This window comes from Trichosurus vulpecula, chromosome 3 (genome assembly GCF_011100635.1).
Source record: "Trichosurus vulpecula isolate mTriVul1 chromosome 3, mTriVul1.pri, whole genome shotgun sequence".
In the NCBI taxonomy this organism is placed as follows: domain Eukaryota; kingdom Metazoa; phylum Chordata; class Mammalia; order Diprotodontia; family Phalangeridae; genus Trichosurus; species Trichosurus vulpecula.
In genome coordinates this window covers 1647632-1666681 of record NC_050575.1, presented here as the reverse complement: position 1 = coordinate 1666681, position 19050 = coordinate 1647632, and the positions used below count along the sequence as shown (strand labels likewise).

At 37.8% G+C, this 19050-nt stretch overlaps 1 protein-coding gene across 8 annotated transcripts in view; it reads left to right on the top strand.

The window, feature by feature from the left end:
* The first annotated feature begins 1432 nt into the window (after window positions 1-1432).
* MATR3 (matrin 3) overlaps window positions 1433-19050 on the top strand; it is a 31337-nt gene continuing 13719 nt past the window's right edge. Inside the window, exons 1-3 of one of the 8 annotated variants that reach the window (XM_036748407.1) lie at window positions 1507-1774; window positions 9260-9337; window positions 13763-14844. In XM_036748407.1, coding sequence (XP_036604302.1) covers window positions 13936-14844 — 909 coding nt within the window. In that variant the 5' untranslated portion in view covers window positions 1507-1774; window positions 9260-9337; window positions 13763-13935. Of the gene's footprint in view, window positions 1775-1839; window positions 1987-3465; window positions 3545-9259; window positions 9338-13762; window positions 14845-19050 lie in introns of those variants that run through there. The other 7 variants (XM_036748410.1, XM_036748412.1, XM_036748411.1 and 4 more) reach the window with 7 other exon arrangements.

Here is a 19050-nt window from a genome sequence, read left to right as displayed (position 1 = left end):
AAAAGATAAACTCTAACTGGCAGAGGATAACAGCCGCTTCATTTTCACTAGAAAATAAATGGGAAGGAGAGGACTCCTGCCCGAACTTGCAACTTTTGGGGCCTGAGAACCAGAGTGCCCTGGTGGGGAGCAGAATCCAAACTAATGATTGTGATTTCACAGGAGGGGGTAATTTAGTCTAAAGCGGCTTTCCCCTGCATTGTGAAAAGGGGCTTTTGGCCCTTAGAATTCCTACAGGCCTCACTTTGTGATTCAGAATTTGTGAGCCCCTCTAAGGAGGTCTTTAGGGAACCCCGATTTTACTTTTCTGTGCCTGTGTAACGACTGGGTTATAGCAGGTAATATGCAAAGACCCTTGTGGTTCTAAATATATAATCTTATAAATGGATGAATTTCTCTGGGCCTTTTCTTTCATTTGGAAAACCAGTGACATTGATTAGATGCCTTCTAACTTTGCTCCCATTTCTAATCCTCCCTAATCTTGTGAGGACAAGATTCCTGGGCTGGGGCCAAATGTATCATTGCCTTTAATTCAATTCGGCTCAATGGGACAAATGTTTATTAAGCAACTACGGCTCCTGCCAAGAGGAAGGACAGCACGGCGGGAGGGAGGCCCCAATTCAGGCCCTGCCTCCCACGCAGGGGCCTCGTGGCCCCCAAGATCCCTTCGCCTCTCAGAGGGCCCAGGGCCGCTCTCTTTAAGACGCTCAGGTGGCAGGATGCCGGCCAAGATGCCTGGTTGAAAGGGTTTTCTTCACATCAATAAAATCACACACACACACACAATTGAGAAAGGCGTTGTCTGGGGATGCAAAGACAAAAATGGCTTCCTTCTGGAAGGGGGGCGGGGAGGGAAGCGGGAATACGCGTTTCTAAAAAGATTTGGGGGGAATGCAATCGTGCTACAGGGGAAAGCCAGTCGGGCCTAGACCACCTGTGAAGAATCCCGAGCAGGGCCCTGAAAAAATGGGCCCACGTGATAAAGGGGAAGGGCATGGGGCCCGGGGCCTCCCCGGGGAGCCCGCGGCCTGCGGCAGCACCGGGGCAGCATAAGGAGGAAGGCGGTGTCGTGGGGACCCTGGGCCCGCATCCACCCCTCAGCCGAAAGTCAGGCGGCAGGGGTGGGCCCGGTGGAGCCATTTGATTGCTCCTTCTTTCCCATATTCCTGAGGTGAAAAATAAAGGTAGGGCTGTCGGCTTGCCGGGGCCTTCCTCCTGCTGGGTAAACAAAGGAAACGGCCTCGAGGCCTCTAACTTTAACCGCCAGTCTCCCCAGCATGTAAGTGCAAGGTAGATTATGAGACTTTCCGAGGTTGCTAGGCCTCTAGGCCGCAATTAGGCCTCTATTCCCCTCCCCCACCTCCACCGCCACTTGGGGGGAGGGGCAGTGGAGGGGGGAAGGGCGACGAAGGGCTGAGCGGAAGGGAAAGTCGCGCAGGCGCGTTCCTCGGCTAAGCGGCGGCGCGGCTCCGCTGAAAGCGGCCTCCGTGTGCGAGCTCAGGCTTTAGAAGAGCTTAGGCTTGGAAGAGATAGGGAAGGAGCCGGCGCGCTCTGGGCCGTAGAGACGGAGGCGGGGCCGGAGCGGGGGCGCGCTCGGGGGCAGGTTCTCGCGAGAGCGGAATCGCTCTTTTGCTACTCCCGCTGTCTGCCCGTCGCCACACCGCCGTTGCTGCGGGGGATTGTGGGAGGTTTCGAGTCCCGCTCGAAGAGAGGTGTCGTCGTCTTTCCTCGTCCTCCCCTTCCCTGAGGTGGCGGTGAAGCGGGTGAGGATCGGGTGAGTGGGTGCCCCGCGCCTCCCGTGCCGGGGAGCTGGATCGAGGGAGAATCGGGGCTGGCGGCGGGCGGGGGCGGGGACGGAGGGGGGGGGGCGCAGGCAGCCTCGCGCCTTCCCTCCCTTCCTCCGCGCTGCGTATGTGAGCCGCCCGCCTGCCGGCCGCCATGTTGGGAACGCAGCGGCAGCGGGGCTAGTCTGTTCGGGCTGCCGAGGTGAGGGCGGGCCGGGGAAGGCCCGGGCGCGGAGGAGGCTTTTCCAGCCTTCGCCTGGGAGGGCCATCGGAGGGGGGAATGGCGGCTAGCCGAATCGTCTCATTCCTTCCTTTCTTGGTTGTGGGCGGGTACGGGAAGCTGAGCCCGTTACTTACACGCGGGGCGCCGCGGAGGGGAGGGGCAGGTGGACTCCCGGGGCCCCTGGGCCGCGTTTTGGCGGGTAGGAGAGGCTGCGAACTGCGCATGGTGTGTGTGTGTGTGTGCGCGCGTGTGTATATATGTATATACGTGTGTGTGTGTATGTATGTGTGTGTGCGCGCGTGAGCGGGCGAGGGTGAGGACAGTGCTGGCGGCTTCGATCGCTCCCCGGCCCTGTTAGCCCTCCGTGTCGGCAAAGGGTGTGTTTCCCTCTCCTTTCGCAAAAGAAAATGGCAGCCAAAAAAGAGAAGGTTTTCTCGTATCCGAGTGATTTAAGGCAGGCTTCTTCCTCGCTCCCGCTCCCCCTCCCCTCGCGGCTCCCGCTCCGGCTCCCCCTCCCTCGCGGCTCCCGCTCCCCCTCCCCGCGCGAGGCTCCGGCTCCCCCTCCTCTCGCGACTCCCGCTCCCCCTCCCCTCGCGGCTCCCGCTCTCCCCCTCCCCTCGCTGCTCCCGCTCTCCCCCTCCCTCTCTCCCCCTCCCCTCGCTCCCCGCTCCCGCTCCCCCTCCCCTCCAGGTGGCTCTCACTCCCCTTCCCTGCGGCTCACAGCGCCCCCTCAGACTCGTGGCCGCCTCCCTTCCCTGCATCTCACCAAATGGTTTTTGTGACCCTAATCTCTCGCGATTGAAATGGCCGCGAAGTGAAAAGCTGGTTGAAATGTCCCTGTTGTGGCGTGGTGGAGGAAGCCCTCGGCTAACTGAGCGGCCTTAGTCTGGGTTAGTCTAAGAGGGTGATGAGGCTTTCTGGATTCTAGACAAAGGCCGGTGTTGTGATGGGGAGCTCTCAATCCGGGGCTACGAAGACAATCGATAAACGTTTATTAAATGCCTGTGTTTGAGGCGCTGTGCTAAGACAGCTAGACGATGGTCTGAGGCAGATTGCTCCTGCTGGGCAAGTTAATTTGCAGCTGTACTTGGAATGCTTAAAAATTATAATGAGATTAGTGGCGTTGGTTGATGAGGGTAATAGGAAACATCTCGCAGGTCAGGAGGTAACTTAGGTTACATATTAAAGGTTTTATTGGGGTACTTAAGACTCAGGATGACTCTAGGTTTATGATAAATAAATTGCACATTTCAGGTGGCAGATGCCATGGTGAGCATAGTCTAATTTGGGGCAGTTATTACTATTAGATACTTCTTATTTGATGTGTTGTAGTGCCTCTGGTTAATGGCTATTAGTAATTTATCCTGGGGGGAGTAGACTTTGCCGTTGAAAAAAATATGGAAATATAAATGTTAAAAGAAAAAGCATAATAGCAGTACTTTTATTCCCATTTTACAGATGAAATTGAGATTTAGAAAGTTAGACAAGATACAATTCCCACAGAGCTGAGCCTTGAACCAAGGTTTCCTGGGTCCAGGTATAAGTGCTCTTTCCACTGTACTAAGCTACCTCTTATAATTACTACTGTGATGTTGCAAAATCATCTTCATAATGCTTTTATTTGTACATAGATGCCCATGGCTATAAAAATGAGATTCACAAAAGGATTATAGTTCTACCTTTAGATAGCTGGTGGTCAATGAAAAATTCTATTAGGATTCTCCTAAATTTCCATTACAAGACACAATTTTTCCATCTTATTCACCCATCAACATTGTGTCTATAAAGTGCTCTTACTGTTCTTACGTTTACGTTTGATTTCGTAATTTGAATATTTTTTTAAAAACTCATTAATCGGAGTAATCAGTAGACCACCAGGTCTGCTGTGGTCCAGTGCTTTTTCCATAGTTACCCGACAACAGTAGTATTAAAAAATGAAAGAATTTAAGGTGAATAATTCAGAAATTCTCAGTGAATTCTTTAAAATGGGAGATATATGCAAAGTATTCATCAATATTACTTCTGGTGTGTATGGTTTATAGGCAGACATCTTAGAAAATCTGAAAAGGTGTTTTTCATTTTGAAGGTAGAATCTCAATGACTACTGAATTGTAGAAATCCCTTTCTTCAAGTGTCCCCAAATTGTTTTTTACATTTCTAATTTAAATGAATTTAAATTGGACTGTAATAGAATCTTAGTTGGGGGTTGGTTACTGATTATTATTGTTATGTATTATATAATTACATATAACTTAAGTGCCTGAACTTGGGCCATTGAATTTTTAGAATATGGTCAGAAAGCTTTGAGAATATTATTATTAGGTTTTTATCTTTTAATTATTGCAAATTAATTTTTCTCAATTGTTACCACCTTGAGATTTCACTTAAAAATATTCTTTTATAAGACCATAGCAATAGATAAAATCCATACTTGAACAAGCAATAAGTTGTGGGGGGTGTTAGGAAGTCAAGTATTTGGTTATATGATGATTAAGAGCTTCCAACTAGAGTGCTTAACACTATGGTAAAGATTTGCCACAAATACACTAAAGACTTTAATATTTACATTTAATTGGGGGGGCACTTCAGATGTCCCCAAAAGGATAAACAAATTCTTTGCAATTCTTGGCTGAAAGCTTCCTTTAAGCTAAGCTTTATGGCTTATTGAAGAAGAGAGGATTTTAGTTAAAAAGATTTAAACATTTTATTCTAATTTTATTCTGACTGCTAAGCACCATTTTTCATTCGTCTCATTTATTTTACTTGTCTACAACCAAAATTTGGGCATTCAGTTAATAGAAATATTCCCAAAATTTTTTTCTGAAATTGTTCCTTTTGTCATTTTTATATTATATTTTAATAGTATTCTATACCTTTTATATACCATTCATTACTTATTTAGCCATTCCCCAACAGAAGGGCACTCCCTTAGTTTCCAGTTCTTTGCCACTGCCAAAACAGTTGCTGTAACTGTTTTTGTACATATGCATCTTTTTCTACTTTCCTTAATCTCTATCAAACAGTATTAGATGTGACAATATTCCTAGGTGAGGAAGTGAGCTGCTCATGATTGGGTTTTTTGTGGGAGTAGGTAATAAAGTCTTAAGAATGACTGGATAATTTAGGACTAAAGGCAATTTATTTTTATTGTAATAGATAAATTTAGAGTACTACGTTACTCATAATACTGTCCTTATATTGACACATTCCATCTCTTTGATTCTCATCCCTGAAATGCACTCCCTGCAAACTGCCATGGCCCCTCGCCCCCCAATTCAGAGTTGAACTCAAACGCTATTTACTACGAGTGGCCTTTTCTCATTCTGCCCTCCCTCTCCTTGTATTTATTTTGTGTTTTTGTTTGCTTTAATGTGTACATGTTTTCTTCATCAAATGTAAGCTCCTTGAGGGTGTCTTGACTTTTTATGAAATAAGATTTGCTTAAATCAGATAGTACACAGCTTAGGGCAGTGTTGGGTACATGGTAGCTGCTTGTTTGAATACTTGTTTAATTGCAGTTTTTATAGAAAATATTAATTACTATAAAAATAAACTCTAAAACCAAGTCAGGGTTAAGCAATACCTGTGGTCGTGATTTAAGGCAAAGAGAAGGAAAGGGGTGTAAAGGAAATAGAAAAGGGAAGAAATGAGTAGAGGTTTAACTATACAAGAGGGTCATTGGTGGTCTTCACATGATACTTTGCTTTTTAGTATCCAGAAAAAAAGTACAGAGAAAGGAATCTGTTTAATATTAAGGACCATCTCCTAACTGGGTTGTTTGTTTTGTCAAGGTGTGTTTAACTGTTTGAGGATTATACTAATTTTACAATATGCTTTGCTTCTATAGGTAACTATTTTTTTTCCTGCTTTTTGAGTGAATATAGTTTGAGGAGGTGGTAATTTGGACTTGGCAATGATCATCAAAAAACATTCAAATACATAAGAATTACAAAAGAACTGTACATGAGATAGACTCCATTAGTTGTGGTTTGTTTTTTAAATGTGCGGATTTATTTAACAAGGTTATCCTTTTTGCTTCCATATTGCCTTCTGAATCTTATTTTGAAGTTTTTAAATGTGATTTTTAGGCATCATGTGTCCTCTTTATTTTCTTATTAGATCATATCTTTCTCTTACAATTTGTTTCCTTTTGGATTTTTAACCTTTTAGAAATCAAAAACGTACTTTTTTCCCCCTCATTCTGTTCAGTTCTTTATTCTGGGCGCATTACTTTTTTGTTTTAAGGAACCATTTCAATAGCAAATCAGTCTTCTGTAATGTCTTGCATTGAGAAAATAATTTTCTTCCTTTCCAGTCCATTTTTTTAATGATTTAAAAATACATTTAGATAATCCATTTGGAATTTCATATATGGTTTAAAGACCTAATCTCATTTTTCCCCATACCCATTTTCTTTGAAAAACGTTCAGTGGCATCCCTGTGCCTGTAGATAAAATGCAGAATCATTTGCCTGATATTTGAGTCTCTTCATAGTCTAACTACCACCTGCCTTTCCATACTTATTTCTTCGTATTCCTTGTCATGATGATCTGTATTCTAGCCAAACTGAATTAATTGTTCCATCCCAGGCTTCCATTCATTCACACAGACAAGTAACTGTTTCCCATGCCTTTGGAGTGTTTCCCCTTTCCATCTCCCCTCCAGTTAGTACTCTCTTCCTTCTCAATTTTCTTTGTATTTTGGTTTATTTTGTGTACATATTTTATCTTTCAGTAAAATGTAAGTTCCCTTAGGGCAGAGAGTCCTTCACTTTAAAATATCTTTGTATCCACTCTACTAGCACAGTTTTTTGCACATGGAATAGGCACTTCATTAAATATTTTTAATTACCCTTGGAGGGATTATGCATACATGTATATGTGTACATACACATATGTGTATATATACACATATGTATATAATCCAACTTTTTATTTAAAGAGTTACCTTACTAGAAGACAGCCTTTTCTAAATGCTAAAATTTTGGAAGGCTGGTTGCGCTCTGTGCTGTGAAAAATACGTAAAGGATGAGAAAGATACAGTCCCTTAGAAATTTGAGTCTGAAAAAGAATAATTTTATCATTAAGGCAACATAAAGTTTATAAAGGGAAATGAGATCATTGTGTATGCTCAGAGTTTTCGAGGTAGGTATTGGAGTGAATAGGTTAGAGTCTTTAAAGATAAGAGTTAGAGAATGAATACAGTTGAGGAAAAGGTTGGGGAGAACAGGGAGATGTTGGTTTACAAAGTAGATGGGCTTGATTTAGAAGAATTGGTAAAATCTTAAAGGCCAGTCAAACAAAAATTTGATATGGTAAGGTGAACAATAAGGAAGGAAATGTTTTTATATGCTTAAGAGAGGTCTGAATTGAATTTTAAATTCAGGTAAGTGTAATCAAGGGGCAGCTAGGTGGCGCAGTAGCTAGTTCTAGGCCTGGAGTGAGGAAAACTCGTTTTCCTGAGTTCAAATCTGGCCTCAGACCTTTACTATGGATAGATGTGTAACCCTGAACAAGTCACTCAGCCCTATTTGTCTCTGTTTCCTCATCTGTAAAATTAGCTGGAGAAGAAGGAACTTCTGTCTTTGCCAAGAAAACGCCAAGTGTGGTCACCTTGAGCTGGATACATCAAAATAGCTATGTTTTAGGAGGAGAACCTGGAGTCACTGTCTTGCAAGGAATGAAGTTAATCCAAATAGATGTTTTTGTCTTTTGTTTTAATATAGCTTAATAGTAATTTTAAAGTTTTAATTTACTTTTCTGGATTCTTTCCCTTCCCCCATCCTGTGGGAAGGTGAAAGAAAAAAAGCCATTACAAATATGAATAGTCTTGTAAAACATTCCTGTATTAGCCAAGTTGAAAGAAAAGAAACTGTTCTTCATTTTGCCCTGAGTCCATCAGCTCTATCTCTGGAGGTGCATGGCATGTTTCATCATGAATCATTTGTTTGGAATTGTAAATTGCCATTATGTTGATCAGTTCCTGTGTCTTTCAAAGCTGATTATCTTTAGAGTATTGATGTTATTGCAGAAATGGCTTTGTTCACTTCATGTCAGTTTGTACAAGTCTCAGGTTTTTATGAACCTTCCAGGATTCTGTTCCTGTCTTCTACCCTCTTCACCTCACCAGCCTAAGAGATGTTTTTGAAGAAATTAATAGGGACTTAGTCTCATCTAGGGCAGGAAGAGATTTCATAGTCCACCCAGTCTGACATCTATTTACTTTACAAATGAGGAAACTGAGGTGCAGAGAAGTTATAACTTTTATAAGTGACATTTTTGCCCATTTGTGTCTGACTCTTAGTGATCCCATTTGAGGTTTTCTGGGCAAAGATAGTGCCTGGAGTGTTTTGCCATTTCTTTCTTCAACTCATTTTACCAATGAGGAACTCAGGCAAATAGGGTTAAGTGACTTGCCTGCGATCACAGCTAGTGTGTTGGAGGCCAGATTTGAACTCTTGAAGAAAAGTCCTGACTTCAGGCCCAGCACTCTATTCACTGTGCCACCTAGCGGTGGAGGTGACATAGGCAGTAATTGTCACAGGCAGGATTTGACTCTGATAGTGCTTACCTTCTCTGCCCATCCTGATACCTCACATGTACATACTCACATGGATGAAGAAGGAAAAGCAAAGGTAATCTCACATTTTTCAGCTTGGGAGGATAGAAAACGGTAGGGAAAATGCAGCTCAGTTTTGTGGGGGAGAATTTTTTATAAACAAACCAATGGGGTATGGAGGAAGGGCGTTTGAAGTCTTGGAGACCTGTAGCTATTTAGCAGTAAGTTCTGGTGAGGTCTGGAGTTTTGAGTTGTGAATTTGGAAGTCATTTGCATGGAAATGACCCCAGATGCCTGGGGGAAAGGTTGGAAAGGTAGAACCAAAGACCTGTCTTTGGAGAGGGTGCTCTGTGAGCTGTGGCACTGGAAGATAAAGGTTGAGGCAGTGGAAAAGGAGTTTGATGGAAATTGGTCAGAGAAATAGAAAATAGAATCAGGAAATTGGAGTCTCATGGTAGGAAAGGGTAGTTGACTTTTGTCAGAAGATGGGAAAACGCTTTTGGGCTGTGGATTCTTTGCCATCATTCCTTCAAGTTATCTGAAATTCACTCAGCGCCTGGCGTTGAAAGTCACTGGCCTTATTAAATTGTTTTCTGAGGTCTGGACATTTTTTGTAAAAGAATTAAAGTTATTCCAAGTTTGAACAGAAATACGAAATTTCAACTGATTAACATAAAGCTTTTTATCTTCTCAGCAGCTGAATGCACTCTGCCACAGTCTTTATAGATCACTGGCCTAAGGAATCGAGAAGTGGGCTAGAAGTTGAATCCAGGTCTGTCAGATGGATGTGCAGAGCGATAGTCTGGCATATTTTTAAGTTTTAGGTAGCTTTTCAATCTGCCTGATGTTTTAAACTACAAATTTTGTCATTGTAAAGTACCATAATGTATACATATATATATTGCTACTATGCATAACTGTAAAATGTTCTGAACAAAGCTCTAGGGCTTTATCCCCAAGAAGTTTCCAATTTGAATTAATTTGGTCTTCATATTAAAAAATGAATACCACATTAAAATTCACTCAAAGGTATGTGCCATATTGAAATATTGACACTTCTGATAATGATATTTGAGAAAACCTCATAGGGCAACATTCTAATGTGGTTCAAACTGAGAGTTGCTTCATTAAAAAAAAATTTTTTTTTTTTTTTGAGAAAAAAAACCCCCAGAATTTTAGACTATTTAGCAATAGAAAAATTAGTAAAAGCTGCTTTTAAAAAGCATTACTAAAATTAAAATTTACATATTGTGACAATTTCTGATTTGGATATCTGATGGCTAATTCAAGGTTTTGGTCCTTGAATAAATTTTGCAAAAATAGAATTTAAAAACTTACTCAGGCGCAAATACAGAAAGATGATCAGTTTAAAAGAATCAGAACAATCTAACTTTAAAAAATGAACTGAAAAGGAGCCAGATTATAGATTTGAATTGGTAACCTATGCAGGAAACAAAGTTGACTACTTCATACATCAAACCACAGCCTTTTCAAAGGATACGTTAAATTGCTTGTTTCTCATTGTTGCAGTAGAAGACTGCAGCTAATTTATTTAGGCATCTATAACTTGTAACACTGTTACTCTAGTCAGATTGGCATTCATGCAATTATATCTTCAAAATGTGTTTTGATCTGTGTAAAAATTTGCTACTCAGAGAACATTGAGAAAATTTGAAATGCTTGCAAATAATTTGTAATTCAAATGCTGGAAATACTATTAGAAACTACCATTCAATATTAAAAATACAATCACTTGTTCAGTAACTTTATGGTTTAATCTATTATCTTAGCATACATAATACTGTAAGGGTCAGATTTGAGGAAGCCCTTCAAAAATGTGCTAGGAAGCTTTTCTTTTGAAATTACCGCTTTATGTTTAGAATATATGAGTAATTTCTATACATCTGATATACTAGTATATAAACAATAATAAAAGTAGCTTTAGCCCTTAAAATAGTGATTTATTTTGAATGTAAAAGCTAAAGGGCTCCTTTTTTAAAAAAAAAAATTACCTTCTAAGGAAACAAAGCTGGTTTAAATTCATTTTCAGTAATACTTAATTTGAATGATGGAATATATATCCTTATGCTTTATATGAAGAATTAAGGTGGTACCCCCTTGCATTTTCTTGGCAGATTAAATTACTAGAGAAAGCTTGTAATACTCTCTGATGTTAGATTGCTGTTAATGCAAACTTTAAATGTGGAAAAGAAGTTAATATACTTTCTGAAAATGTATGAGATTTCAGAAGTGTCTCCTTTCTAAAAGGATGTATCTTAAAAGACATAAATGTATTTGATAACCAGATTTTAAAATTTTTATGTGTAAAGTAACGTTTTTATTAATACAAGAGAATGTGTATCATAGCTATTTTTCTAGTAGAGAAAAAATGAGAAAATTTGTATCTCATTAAAATGTTGATTTCAATTATATCTCCTAAATGTCTTTTTCCTCTAGTATTGTTACTCCAAACATGTGAATGATTTGCTATATTGGCAGGACATTAGATATTCTAATTTTGGCAGATATTCGAAAAGCACAATTAATAATTGCCTTGGAAAATTGTAAAATTTATTTTTATTGATTGATATATATGTCTATGCATATATATGGTAATGGCATTTAATAGAATTGAAAATTTTGATATTTGTATTTGGCAAATTTAAAGATAGGAATACTTCAACAACACCCTAGTTAATGAGATTTCATCTTTTCACCCTAATTTAATTTTTAAATTATCTTAATGTCCAGTCAAGAAAAAAACCTAAAAAAGAAATGCTTTCATTAATGTATTTTTCAACAATATGTATTGTGTGGCTGGATTACTATAGTTATTTAAAATAACAGTTTGGTTCAGCTTTTGGTTTAAGTTATGGCAGCACTTGTATACTGGTATTGCACTTTGAATTGCTATCTTTTTTAATATTAATAGATGATAAATATGTAAGGCTAACCTATATGGGAACATAAGTTCTCATGGAACTTCAATATCGTTTCCATGTCTTGTTCTTTTTCTCAGTTATTTCAGCATCCATTTTCTGTTTGTCATCTTTTGCCTTCTCCAACACTTGACTTTCTTTTTGCAGATCCTATGTAGTTTTGTGCAGAAATATAATTTTGCAGAAATATTTTTTAAATGAATATTTGATAGCTGTTGGTTTTTATTTTACCTCTTAGAAAATGTGACAGGCTTCTATAGTAGTGAAGCCACATGATTTCCTTGAGGGGAAATTTAGTTTTTTAACAAAGTTGTTAAACTGAACTATCAATACATTTAATACTAGAATTAAAGCACGTGGCTGTAACTAAATGTTGCTCTTAATATTCTGAAATTTTGATAACGAAAACCCCTTTTAATTGTGCTCAGTTACACATGTATAAATGAATGACGTAAAAAAGGTTCTGCCTGTGATTACATGTACAAATTAGTTCAGCTATTTTCTGGAATTTAAAAAAAATCATACCCAACTATCTGCATACTTTAAACAGACTAAGGAAATTATCTTATCCCCTTCATCTCAACGTCTACTGACACCTCCTTTTAAACAATTGTCTCTTGTTTTAAAACTTAATTCATATATCTAGTGGATCTCATCTAGCATTGATTTCTTCAATGTCTTTTTCTCAAATTCATCTCTTTTGATGTGAGAACATTCTCTGTAACTCAAGCCACCTCTGATAGCCTTTCTGTGTCTCTTCTTTACCTTTGCTGCATCTTTTTTTTTTAATCTAGTCTTAAAATCTCTTCTTTCTATACCATTTTTTCTTCCTCTGCTACTGTATTCATACAGTATATATCTAGCTTTGATCTAATATTGAAATTAGCCAAAGTAGGTTGTTCTATAATAATAGATTAGTAACTAGTTAACACTACTGCTTGATTTTTAACTGTAATGAAGTTTTTAATTTATAAGACCTTTGAGATATATAAATATATAGGTATGTGGTTGATAAAGTGTTCATGTATCTACTTGAGCAGTACCTTATGTAAGGAAGAAATTTCTTGTCTCTGGGATGGAACATCAGGCTTTATTTTATATATGTGTGTGTATATATAAAATTACTGTGATGTATAAAGCCATCTGTGTTTAGTTAAAGTTATTTGTGATGTGTTTCTTTGAACTGTGAAATTGGTGTGATTCACTTAAAAGTGCTTTACAAATTCTTATGTTACTGAAATCACTTCTGAGATGGAAGATGGCATCAGTTTAGGGAAAGAAATGACAACATCATCATCCATGTTTGAAGAAGAATTCTTGGGAAGAGATAGTATTCATAATTTAGTTTTTCCAGGAAAAAAATAATCTTTTGGAAAAAAATGGTGGGATTTCTAAGTATTCAAGATCTCCTTTTCATTTCCTCTATTTTCAAGCTCCTAGAGGTGCTGTAATCCCCAAGCATCATATGAGTTTTGTTTAATGCTAACTTGGGAAAAGTGCCCTTTCCTGGATCTCCTATGTACTTCCTACAGTGGGTTTTTTCTTGGGAATCTCCCCTTTCTCCTTTATAAGAATAAGCACAGCCTAAGGTAGAATTGGCAGCAAGAAGGCACAAAGAACAGTATTACTTAAATGTGGGGAGAAATCTTTAAAATAGGAAATAACTTGTTTTTCTTGTTCACATCTGTCTTCACCTCGGTAAATTAATTTTGCTGCATTAAGCTCTCCTATTGTATTTGGTCTTAGCTCTTATTATAATAGATACTTGTTACGCAAGCTTCAGTTACTTTTAGTTACTTGGTCTGGTCCTTTCCTGTAGTGATAGAGGTTTCGTTTTCAAAGCAGTATACAACAGATTCATCTTTGACTTTCTGACTTTATTTTTTGGTAGTCTTTCTCCTGGAACTTAAGCATCACATAGGCTGCCTATTTATTCTTCTAAAAGAAAAGACCCATCTTAGATAATTTTACCAAAATTTAGACACATGCAGAGATCCAGCACTTCATTTAAATTCAGTATGAAATTCACTTTTAATAGTTAAAAGCTTAGTTTGACAGATGACCTTTTTTTTTCCACAAAAATAGGTTCTGGGTACATCTTGAATCTGTTTTAAGATATGTAATGAAAACCTTGTAAGTTTGAGATCTTAAATGTTTTTCTTTTTTTTTTTTTTAAATCAACATGATGCATGTTTTTTTAAAAAAAAACTGCATCTGCTTAAAGGGATTTATTACTAAAATTGCTTATTTTTCTACAGAGTTGTCTGCTGGTTCTCAGCTTGAAGAAGAATCTACAGTCCTTATTGATCCTTTTTTCTTGGCGTTACCATTTTTGAAGCAAAGTTAACTAGCTTTCTAGTCTGAGCTTTCTTTTTGGCCGTCTTTAAAAAATTTTTTTTGATCCATAAGGTAGACAAGAGATAGTTCTACAATGTCCAAGTCATTCCAGCAGTCATCTCTCAGTAGGGACTCACAAGGTCATGGGCGTGACCTATCTGCAGGAATAGGCCTTCTTGCTGCTGCTACCCAGTCTTTAAGTATGCCAGCATCTCTTGGAAGGATGAACCAGGGTACTGCACGCCTTGCTAGTCTAATGAATCTTGGAATGAGTTCTTCATTGAATCAACAAGGATCTCATAGTGCACTGTCTTCTGCTAGTACTTCTTCCCATAATTTGCAATCTATATTTAACATTGGAAGTAGAGGTCCACTCCCTTTGTCTTCTCAACACCGTGGAGATGCGGACCAGGCCAGTAACATTTTGGCCAGTTTTGGTCTGTCTGCTAGAGACTTAGATGAACTGAGTCGTTATCCAGAGGACAAGATTACTCCTGAGAATTTGCCCCAGATCCTTCTACAACTTAAAAGGAGGAGAACTGAAGAAGGCCCTTCATTGAGTTATGGTAGAGATGGCAGATCTGCTACACGGGAGCCACCATACAGAGTACCTAGGGATGATTGGGAAGAAAAAAGGCACTTTAGAAGAGATAGTTTTGATGATCGTGGTCCTAGTCTCAACCCAGTGCTTGATTATGACCATGGAAGTCGTTCTCAAGAATCTGGTTATTATGACAGAATGGATTATGAAGATGACAGATTAAGAGATGGAGAAAGGTGTAGGGATGAATCTTTTTATGGTGAGCCCTCACATAACTATCATAAATTTGACAGTGAGTATGAGAGAATGGGTCGTGGTCCTGGTCCTTTACAAGAGAGATCTCTCTTTGAGAAAAAGAGAGGCGCTCCTCCAAGTAGCAATATTGAAGACTTCCATGGATTCTTACCGAAGGGTTATCCCCATCTGTGCTCTATATGTGATATGCCAGTTCATTCTAATAAGGTGAGTTAATGCAACAGATACTTCTAATTTCCTTTACATTGTAGTACCTATCTGTTTTTACCTATATCTTACTCTTTCGATAGTCTGATTACATTGAGTTGATCTAAAAGTTTTATATACTTTTGAGAGCACTTGCTTTATTTGGAAGATAATTGTTATTGAGCATTTTAAACCAGGGCTTTACATTAATATATTCTGTTTGCCTAGATTACTTCTGGCCACTGAGCTGTCATCCACCGAGATATCTTGTTGGCATTTTGCATCTATATGTTCCTCTTAACCATACATTTAAGCAGGTTTTTTTTATCTGCTTTGTTGAGTTGTTTTCAATATTTTTTTGCAGTCTGTGTCCTGTGCTATTCAGGAAGCTTGATTTCAGCTCTCCACATCTGTCTTGATTGCTGAATTTACATAGTAAAGATGTGTTCTTGCACAGTTCTCTTTTTTTCCTTATCCGTGGCTAAGGGAAAGCGTTAATGTAGAGCCCTGGAGTTTGCTTCAGTATGTTTCATATTTTAGATTAGTTCATTCTTAACTTTTTAATTTCCTTTAACAAACTCTCATACTATGGCTGAAATTTGTCATCATTTTTTTTCTCCTTTTCCACACTTTTCTTAAGCACTTCAAAATTCACTTTTTATTATCCCATGTTGCATCTATCCCTTTAGAAACTTGGAAAATTCAATCAGCTACTGCAGTATCCTGCTCTATGTTCCTAGTAAGCATATTCTTTACCTGGTTTAGGTGTAGATTTCTATTATGTTCATTTTAAACAAAAAAAATCTAAGTCTCCTCTGTTTGCTTAATTATCATTCACTTCTGGCAAAATGGCAACTTATTCAAAATGCCTTTTTTGAGCACATTGTCCTTTCTCTTTCAGCTTTTTCAATTTTATCCATTCTCGCTATTTTCAAAATAAAATACAATTGGATTTTAAGGGTACTCCTACCTTCATGTGTAATTTCTGACCATCAATTTTTCCTGGTCTGATATAAGATCATTCCACTTTCAGGGAACATGCTGCTGTTAAGAACTGAATTTAGAATAACATCTAAAAGTGTCATTTCCTGTCCACATCTATTCCCTTAAAACATTTTAAAGGATTATTAATTTTTAAATAATTAAAATTATACAGCCATATTAAGTTACTTCTACTAAAAAACAAACTTAAAAAGCTACTTATCACCCATATTCTCCCTTTCTGTTTGAATCTCTGAATTTTCGTTTACGCAGATGAGGGGTGGTACTTTACAATACTAAAAAAAACTGCAATTTTGATCTGAAATATTTGAATTTACGGAGCACTTTGGAAATTTAAACTTTAAAATTAACCAGTCATATGTGTTTATTTTAAGGATATGAAGGTTCTTTAAACTACTAACTAGGTAAAATACCCAAAAAGTCTTCACTAATGTAGTATATCTCAAAATACCAAATTACTTTGTAGCAGTATTAAAATTTTTATTGAGATGTGGTTTTCCTTCCAGAATGCTAATTCTAAATGCTTAAATCAGCATTTTTCTATTCTACACTAGGTGCCACCCCACCCCCATCTCCCCTTCCTTTACTGTTAAATATTCCTTGTATATTCTTAATGAAACTTAAATTTAGGGTCAATGATCCAAAAACTAGACCTTGAGTTTTATTGTGAGTTGATATAATGAAGGAAAAGTTTCTTAGGTTTATTCCTAAGGGTGAATGCCAAAGGGTCAAAATCAATAAAAAATCTCTAAACCCCAAGGATATTACGTTGTATTCTTAGAGCCTGCTTCATCATTTTTTGCTAATGCTGTTACTGAGGGCAATTGATAGAGAGCTACAAATACATAAAGTTGCATGTATTTGGAAGCTTCCTTTTACCCTTGTGTTGCACATAGAGCAGTAAATGGAAATTTGCTGCTGGTACATAGAACAGGACAATGCAGTAAAGGAATGTATGAGGAATCTTGGATTAAAGAAATGTGTGTTTTATATGTTGCATTTTATCCAAATAAGTAGCACCTTTTAGTTCTTTAAATACTTACCTTCTTAAGTGAATCTAAATTAAGGATTACAAATTACAAGAGGAAGAATTATTTTTTTAAATAAGTAGTATACAAAGGGATATAGCTTTATTAGTCATTGCTAAAAATCACAAGCCATGTGTCCAGTCTGCTTTTGTAATCTGTCAAAATGTGTGAATTTGAAAACAAAGTTCAAAAGTATTTAAATTGTTGCTTAAAATTTTTTCCCCAAGTTTGTTGCCAATTTTTATGTTTTATTAAAAGCATTTATTCCCTTATGCTGCTAGTTTGTATTAACATGACTGTTGAGGCATGTTGTAGCATGCTTTTGTATCAACAGTAGTTTTCGATATCATAGATAAAGCAGTAAGGGATCACGCTTTAAAGTTTAATCCTGCCCTTTCATATGCACTGCATATTCTGGAAAACTTGTCCTAGTTTGGTGGTGGCTTTAAATAAATGATAACAGGATCAACCGAAGTTGGAAAGAAATAGGAAATACATTTTGAGCAGAAAAGGTAACTTTTTTTTGTCTCTGTGAGATTTCCTTTGTAATGTTTTGAAGTGATTTCGTTCTTTCTTTCTTCAAGAGAAAGGCATTCCAAAACTTCATTTTTAAATGTCATACTTCTTTTCTTGCCAGCATACTATTTCCTTTTTATTGTTAGCTAAGGCAGTACAATTTTCATATCCCTCTTTGATGATTTCTGGTGAACTTTTCTCACTTCAGTCTTACCACCATTCATATTCTTTCTCTTTTATTTTCTCAATTCTTTAAAAATGGCTTCCCATTTGTCTCTGGCATAGGTGAGCATTCAAACTTAATAAAGTCTTTTTTAACAGGTCACATCTAAACTTTAAAACAAGATCCTTATATAAGCTCCATTAATCTGACACGCCAGAGTACTTTTACCTTTCCTCAGCATTAATTTAAATTTTTGATGAAGAAACAAAAAAATTAATTTAAATTCAAAATTCAGTTAGAGATTCTTCCCAGCCCTCAGAATTTGGATAGAGTCTTAATAGATTAAACATAAAGGGATAGTTGGAAGAATTCTCCTGAAACTTAGGTCTCGATCTTGTAGATCATGATTAAGGAAGATGTGTTCTTGGGTTTAAAATTTGTCTAGATCAGGGACACTCATTTTCACTTTCGTAGAAGTCGCTAATTTCTATTAGAAGTTTGTCCCCCTATGTTAGCTGTTGAGTGGGGAAGTTGAATAAAAGATCTTGGCATTCTATATGTTCGTTCATCTACTATAGGTTTGTATAAATAAAATGCCTGGTTGGTGAATCCTCCCCCTACTTCCTCCTCCAGTCCTGCTTACCCGCTGCTTAAATTTACAGATAGTCATATTCTATAAGTAAATAAGACATACAAATTTGCTATTAAGATTTATGCCTGTTCTGCCAGTGGCAATATTTTTCATCAATAATGGTCTGATGTCAGACCACCTCATAATAACCTGGGTGGTGTCCAGAGTTTCTTTGTATACTGTTGGTCATGTTTTTAAAGAAGATAACAACTTTGAGGTACACAAATGGATTAAATAGTGACTATAATCCCTAGAAGAATTCACAAAATTCACTGTGCCCTGAATTCCATAGGCCCCATCTTTAGGCCCTTTGAAAACTTGGTTAGATAAATGAAGAGTTGGAAATGACCTTTAGAGGTCATTTGGTCCAACTCTTTGATTATAATGAGTCAGTTGCTTATGTTTTCACCGCTCCTGATTCAAAATTCAGTATTTTCTCTCTTGTACCATATTGCTTTTATGTTTTTCAGGTTTTAAAAATGTCTGTGAAATACTAGGATTTAAGTTATAAAATTTAGTTTTATATGTGTGTTTTTTTGAGAGAAACATGTTTTATAATTTAAGGGGTATAGATAGCTTTAACTCATTTTTAATTCCAAATGACAGTTCATTAGTTTTTCACTGTAAGATAAGGATTTGATCGGGTCAAACCTAGGTGTGAGAAAAGGGGGTAGAAAGGTAGTTGTAAGTTATATGTTGAATTAACAAAGAAATTAGGTAGAATGTAAAAAGTAATAGACATATCCTCCTTAGCTTACCATAAAAAGACAGTCTTTGACAAGTTTTCTAAAAATTCCCTCCATTATCTTCCCTGTAGATAGGATTTTCAAAATGTCTTATAAATCAAGGGAGGGTTTTTTTTAGCCTTAAACTAGACTCTAAATTAT